Source organism: Mobula hypostoma, chromosome 23 (genome assembly GCF_963921235.1).
Source record: "Mobula hypostoma chromosome 23, sMobHyp1.1, whole genome shotgun sequence".
NCBI lineage: Eukaryota > Metazoa > Chordata > Chondrichthyes > Myliobatiformes > Myliobatidae > Mobula > Mobula hypostoma.
In genome coordinates this window covers 17,036,841-17,044,134 of record NC_086119.1, presented here as the reverse complement: position 1 = coordinate 17,044,134, position 7,294 = coordinate 17,036,841, and the positions used below count along the sequence as shown (strand labels likewise).

The following is a 7,294-nucleotide window of genomic DNA, read 5'->3' as shown; positions in this document are numbered from 1 at the left end:
TCCCACATTAATAAGCACAAGGAAGAACGCACTCTGCTTTCCCCTCATGCACTACCAACTCAAAGTTTACTCTCTTAATCAAAAAGATCACTAGAAAAGTTTTGGCTGAACATACATTATACGGTAAATAAAGTTTCATAAATATGTTCAAGATGTGTCAACATATTACATACTAGAACACTTAAATAAAGGGGAATTCAGATGGAACAAATTAGAGTAAAGCTCCTTACCCTGTATCCCAGCAATACATTTCTATTTTATCTTCTGAATGTAACTTGGAACAATTTCTCAAGAAGTCTCATTCAAGATACTAGAGAACATCTCATGATTAACATTAAAAATGTCCCCTTTACCATTCCTATAAAACCCTTTCTCCACAAGATGCAAGTGTGGCAGGCAAAATTACCATTTAAAGAGCCAATCCTATAGATTAAAAGATGAGACTTGGGCTTACTTCATTTTACTGAACATTTATTGGTCTGTAATGATTTTCTTTATACAGATGGCTTTGAAATACACACATGTTGAAATTTGAGAAAACATCTTAAATGAACTTATGCATGGGGGGCAGGGGGTGAATCAGAAGCTAAGAGAGTTCCACAGGGTTTAAGTTAAAATCCATTACTCTCCCTGATCTACACAAGTGTTAATAGAACAAATCAAACAACCTAAACAATGTCAGAATACAGATAAATTATGTTATGCAGCTTCTTTATGCAACTAATCCTATGGAAACTAAGCTCAACCATAGAGGTTTAATGCTCCTTGGAATATCATTGTCTTTCATGGGTTGAACAAATACAAAGCAGAGGAATAAACATGCGCCACGTGTTTGACAATACCTTCCATACCCTCTACAATGTAAAATAGGTGCACAGGAACACTAATCTCCTCACTATTCTTCAAGACAAACAATCCCAACTCGTAAATTTCTTACTTTAACGATGAATCTGATTTTTAACTACTTGAATACATATGCAAGTTACCTACCCAATGTCATTTCATCACTTAGGGTGGACATTCATTAAGTGGCAAGCTCACAAGTGATTGAAGACAGTTGGGGGGGTGGGGTAACAAGCTGATAGTGTTAATGCCTTGCATATAATTACCTCTAGTCTAGAGCTAAGTAAGTTGCTGCAAAAAAAGCTTTTTAAGGACTGCAGTTGCCCCCAAAAGATAGTGTACAGTCCCTTTTAATAAGTGGGGGGGAAATCACACTAGCAAAATCTGAGTACGTACTCCAAGATAGCCACTATGGTCAAGAATGGAAATTGTTACATTGGATCAGAAGCTACAAAAGAGACAAGACAACTTCCATAACTGACAGAGGTCTGACACTTTCCATTTATTGGCAAATACATTAAATTAGCTTAGACACATGAACCAGGATTGAAGCTTTTTCATGCTTTAATCACAAGCTATGTACATACAAATACACATCGGGGGGGAGGGGGGAGGGGGAGAGGGGAGGGAAGTCAAAATTTCCTCATTTTAAATTTCTTAGATGTCACTTGGGAAGACTAAATCAATATAAGCACCTTGCATTTATTTTTAATTAGTTTGCTTATATCAAAGATCAGTTTGAAACCTTCTAATGAGCCAGGGTTGAGTAGGGGCGGGCAATAGATTATGAATGGACAAAACACACCACAAACAGTTTGGTGAAAATCTTCCTCAACATGCAAACAGAAAAGTTAGGATAATGTACAAATTGCCTAGTAGCTCCTGTACATTTTAGAGCAACTTTTGACTGTTGCAAACTTGACAGTGATCTTACAAATTTTAAGGTTTCTCCACATTTGGCAGATTACAGCACAAGGAAAAACAAATTGATTGTTTCGTCCTGTTTAAGGTGCAACCAAACCATTCTCGACATTTCTGGCAGGCCAGCCATTTCATGTTTCTATGTAGCGGATTTCTTTTTAAATTAAAAAACCTTACTTAGCCACAGAACAGGGGAGAATCAAAACCCAATAATCTTTTGTAATCAAAAAACGTTGCCAATACAATTCACTGCAATAGCAATCTCCTGCTATCAGAAACAGCTTTAAAAAAATGGCAATAAGTATCTTAAACCCAACATCTGCACTCTTCGAAATAGTAAGAATTTGATGTGGGATGGGGTTAGATTTGGTGGGGGGGTGGGGAAATGGGGTGTTGGGAAGGAGAAGGGAAGAAAAATGAAATGTATTTCTGAATGAAATTAAATTAAATGCTTCTATAGAAGTCTAATAATCCAGGTCTTCAGGTAGAACCATCCCAGGTTTTTTTCCTAAATATTCAAAGGCCACTGTTAACCATTTCAGTGCAATGAAAAGAAAGAAAAAGCCATTTTGGGCATTAAAGCAAGTTTACTGCTACATATACACAGAAGATAAAGTCCATGCAGCCGTTTAGCCATTAAAGGGACTGTGGCTCCAGCCGTCAGTGCACAAGTTCATTTTTATTCCCCTTTCTCTTTTTAGCCAGACTTGAATAGAAGAATCGCAACCTGACCCAGGTAAAAGTAGATGAAGTGTTTTGTTTCATGTGTGACATAACTACCAAAGTTTCTGCCAACTATGCAGTGCCAGGTAGGATTGTACTTCTTGTCGAATTCCTGCAAAAGAGCAAAGAATTTTCATTAATCGATATAGTTTCCCCACCCCCCCAAACATGCCCTGCTGCATAGCCAAACCCAGAACAAGACACAAACGATACAGTGGCAATTGCTGAAGGTTAAGTTTTGGCAATTAATGACAAAATCCAGGATAGTGCAAGGGCATTTGTGTGTTGTCTTTTGCACATTAGTTGTTTGTCTTTGTGTGCAATGTTTCATTGATACTATTGTTTCCTTGTATTTACTGTAAATGCCAAGAAAATGAATCTCAGGATTGTATGTGGTGACATAAAAGTACTTGAATAATTAATTTACTTTGATGGCCCCAGAATTGCACATTTAAGTTAGTTTGGGCTACAGTTGTTCACGGTACCCCTTCGTTTGAGTTGGAGCTGGAACAGTAGTATGCAACTATAAGGATGGGTGGGAAGAGAAAGAAAGAGGTCGGGCTTGGCTGAATTATCCTCATGAAGAAATAGCTCAATAGACAAGAGCAATAAACAATCTGCTGGAGGACCTCAGCAGATCAAGCAACATCTGTGGGAGGAAAGGAACTGTTGACATTTCAAGCAGCATCTACGGAGGAGATTAAGCCCGAAACATCGACTGGCTATTCCCCTCCGCCCGAGTTCCTCCGGCATGCCACTCTGGGTTTCCTGCACCTGCAGTGCCTTGCGTCAACATTTCAGGTGGAAACCCTGCAGCAGATGCCATTCGGCCTGCTGAGTTCCTCCAGCAGATTGCTCATTGCTTCAGATTGCAGTGCCTGCAGTCGACTGTGGCACCTGGACAGACTGTGGGCTAGGATATGAAGGCCATTAGACAGGGTGGGCCAAAGGAGCCACTCCCACATTGTATGAGCCCACAGCTCGAGAGATACCAGAACAGTTACTGGCAAATAAGACGTTCCCCAGCCCCTCTCCTCTCTTTCCTATCGCAGGTATGGCATGTTAAAGCACTGGCTACTTAAAATTCTAGACATTTTTAGTCTGCTTCTCCCATCATATATCACTACAAACTTCCAAGGAGAAGTTGTAAATCCAAAACGAGTTGCATCAGCATTCCTAGAGAGCACTGTGCTTTCAACAATTTCTGCTGGCAACGATTCCAGTTGTGAATCATTTGTACCTTGGTGCCAATATCCACTTTGGACCTTGAAACTATTGCCTGACGCTGGATGGGGCTGCAATAGTTACAGTATTTACTAGGCATCTGCAAAAACTCAAGTTACATCACTGTACACTGGAACAAGCTGGACTCACACTAATTTTTCTTTGAAGATTTCCTAGGGAATCTGACCTCGGTCTCCAAGGTGCCAACTGTTGAGTGTATGTGGTCCAAGGGGCACCAAGATAGGCGCAATGAAGCACCAGGCGTCAGTCTATAGTGATCTCCGATGACATCTTAGTGAGGATTAACCCTATGGGTAACGGTGGCCTTCCACACTTCGACCATTTGCAGCAGCCCGTGTACTGTTCAAACGCCACTTAAAGAGAATTTACCTTTTTGATGAAGGCAGCGATGTCCTTTTCGATGTTGTATTTCTCCATCGCCTGAGTTGCACAGTCCACCGCATCCTGCTGCATATCTTCAGACATGTCAGCATTTTTAATCACAGCTTTTCTATCGGACATCGTGCCTGCGTTTGGGGGGGGGGGGGGAGAAAGACACGGCGACTCAACAACGTGCTTCTAACTCAAGGGTAAAGAGAACACTCGCGGTACGGTACTGCTGATGCCGTGATAGTTCTTCTTAAAAAAATAACTGGCTAAATAAGACCGATTTGATTACTGAAGTTCTACATTTAACCCTTGATTGAACTGACGAGGACCCGTTGTTCAAACTTCCTGCGGCGAGATTCAGAGAAGGCAAACGCACCCTGCATTCATCCAGAGCAGAAGATTACGGCGCGCACACACACACCCCAGTCCCAAAGCCCATCATTCACGCAGGACAAAACGAGTCTACCTCCATTTGCAAACACAAGAGGCTGACAATGGCACGCAAGGGGATATCTCGGGCTTCTAAAAAGCTTTCACATTTTAAGTCCAACGAAGTAAAAATATTACACGGGTCACAAAAACTGAGGATACAATACGTTCAAAGCCACTGTCGCACCCCAATCCAGATTTTATTAGCGATAAATAAATTATACACAGGTTTAGCACTTGATGTACAAACGGCCAAAAAAAGGGACTAAGATGAGGAAAGATATATTTTTTTAAAATAGGTACTGCATTAAATTTTAGCATTGGGACCAGACTTGACTCTCCCGTGAAGGGTCATCGATAGCTCAAAAGGTGCACGTTCGATCAAACGCTGACAGAATTCCTTAGAGATTGGTCTGTTGGATTTGAAGGTGGAGTCCTCAGATTTCTGCAGAGGACCAAAACGGTCCCCTCCCCCATTTTAATCTTATTCTTCCAAAAATAAAACACCCACTAGAATTTAAACTTTATTCGCAGGCAGGTTTTTTTTTCCACCGTCGTATTGTAGATTTGTTCTAATGAATTCAGCAAGCATAACCCTCCCCGTTAAGGCAAAGTACTCGCTACAGACTCACGTAATACAAGTGAACGCAATGAACACGCTTCCCTTGTAATTAACACATAATGGGCTTGCAATACGTCCTAATAAAAAAATATGCAATTTCTACCAGTATCCTCCTGGACTAATATGTTTTAAAAAAAAAATAGGCTGCAGCAAATAGGTGTACTGGCACCAGCATTTTACAAAACGCTGGATCTTTTAACGGAGGTCATTTTAAGGTAACTTACAGGGAAAAAATGTAACTAGATAGAATGTAACTAGAAAAACGCTAGGAATTAAAGCAAACAATAGGAAAATAACCACACACACAGAGATACATGCCTTGCGGGAGATGATCTCACCTTCCCGGTACTGAACTGCCAATCTCTCCAGTGAAGCTATGCTTTTTTTTAATTCCCTCGTAGCCGCTTTCTCCGCGATGCAATCTGCTGTTTAGTGACACCCCGCCCCTTCCGTGTCTTCTTGAAATACCGCCCCGTCCCTCCGCAATGGCTGAGCTGCGCGTCCGCTCCATTGGCTGCGAGCGGCCCGTCTTCGCGACCCGTGCATTTTCCCCTTGCCCGTTTATCCCTGCATTTTATTTCCTCCCACAATGCAGCGCGATCGGGAAAACTTGTTCCCAAATTTCACTCGTCGGGATCGCAACAGGCTCGACCGCAGCCGGCAGCCGGCGACCCGCTCCACGCCGTTGCGTGAAATGCGGGGGGGTCACTGGTTGCATAGCTAGATTTACGTTTAGTGGGGTGGCACGAATGTTTGCAGATGTAGCAATAGCACATCATCTGTGTGGCTACCCTGCAGAGATGGATGATGTGACCGCGTTGCCAATGGCAGCTGCTAGATGTGTTTCCAACAAGCGGAAACCGTCCAAAACGGCAGCTTCTGCCCTCCAGAGCGAGGTTAATAACATTCAAAACTCGCCAATGTTGCAAACTGCCCGAGAAACTCGTGGGGAGAAATAGATTCACAATACTATCGCCGCTGCACCCCACACGTCAGCCTCAAACGCACACAGAGAAATTAACTTTTCAACTTACTCTTTGAGAAAGACACTTATTTCGATAACAAAAACAGTGATGGAAACACTCAGCAAGTCTGGCAGCACCTGTGGAAAGAGAAACAGAATTGAGTTTCAGGTCACTTGGCTTGGAATTGGAAATAAAAAATGTACCGGGGAAAGGGGAGGTTAGGGTTGTGTAGGTGTGATCCTGATCACGTGCTGGCTTCAGGACTTTACACATTCTCCCTGTTCCTGCTGCTTTTTCCACTTTCCATCTACGTCACAAAGATGTGGTGGTAGATTAATTGTCCTTGAGCAGTAAAGTGGCTAAGAAATCAAATAGTTGGCAAGCATGAGGTACGTCATCTGAAATTGCCAATTTGCTTCCCCTGCATGTGATGGCATACAAGTGTTATCACAAAAAAAAAGGTACAACAGCACCTCTTCTTTTGCAGAGGTTGGCATAGATTTGGCATGTCTCCAAAAACTTTGACAAACTTTGGTAGTTGCAAATGGAGAGCATCCTAATTGGTTGCATGGTGGCCTGGTATGGAAATACCAATGCCCAGAAATGAAAAAAAGCTACAGAGTGGTGGATACAGGCCAGTCCATCACAGTCGGAGCCCTCCCCACCGTTGAGTAAATTTACTAGGAGCACTGTCATAAGAAAGCAGCATCCATCATCGAAGCCCCCGCAACCCAGCCCTTCCCCTCTTCTCACTACTGCCATCGGGCAGGAGGTACTGGAGCCTTAGGGGGGCCCACACCAGCAGGTTCAGGAACAGTTATTACCCAAAAACCGTCAGGCTCCTGAACCAGTGTGGAGAACTTCACTCACTCTAAACTAATTTGATAAACAGACTCTTTACAACTCATGCCCTCAGTCTTATTTTTATTTATAGTTTGTCTTGTTTTGCACATTTGTTGTTTGTCAACCTTTGTCCGTTTATGCTTTTTTTCCTAAAAATCTTTTTGCATTTCTTTTGCCCCCCCCCCACCTTGAATCTCCAGGTAGTACGTATATAGTAACAGATCTGTACCTTGATAATAAATTTCCTTTGAACTTTGAATGTGAGGCAGAACAATTTTCAGAGTTACAGGGAAATGGGCCTAATGGGAATGTTGGTTTGGGAATAGTCATGGGG

General features: G+C 42.3%; 1 protein-coding gene across 3 annotated transcripts; it reads right to left on the bottom strand.

Moving 5' to 3' along the window:
- Positions 1–460: 460 nt before the first annotated feature.
- On the bottom strand, positions 461–6,237 carry LOC134336867 (dynein light chain 2, cytoplasmic). 3 transcript variants are annotated; one of them, XM_063031458.1, is made up of 3 exons: positions 6,187–6,237; positions 4,102–4,238; positions 461–2,599 (listed from the first exon to the last, which is right to left on the bottom strand). In XM_063031458.1, the coding sequence occupies exons 2-3, from the start codon at positions 4,231–4,233 to the stop codon at positions 2,462–2,464; spliced, it is 270 nt and encodes an 89-aa protein (XP_062887528.1). In that variant the 5' UTR covers positions 4,234–4,238; positions 6,187–6,237; the 3' UTR covers positions 461–2,461. The 3 variants fall into 3 exon arrangements, with proteins under 3 accessions (XP_062887528.1, XP_062887527.1, XP_062887526.1); XM_063031457.1 differs by lacking the exon at positions 6,187–6,237 and adding an exon at positions 5,491–5,637; XM_063031456.1 differs by lacking the exon at positions 6,187–6,237 and adding an exon at positions 5,471–5,618.
- Between the last annotated feature and the right edge of the window lie 1,057 nt (positions 6,238–7,294).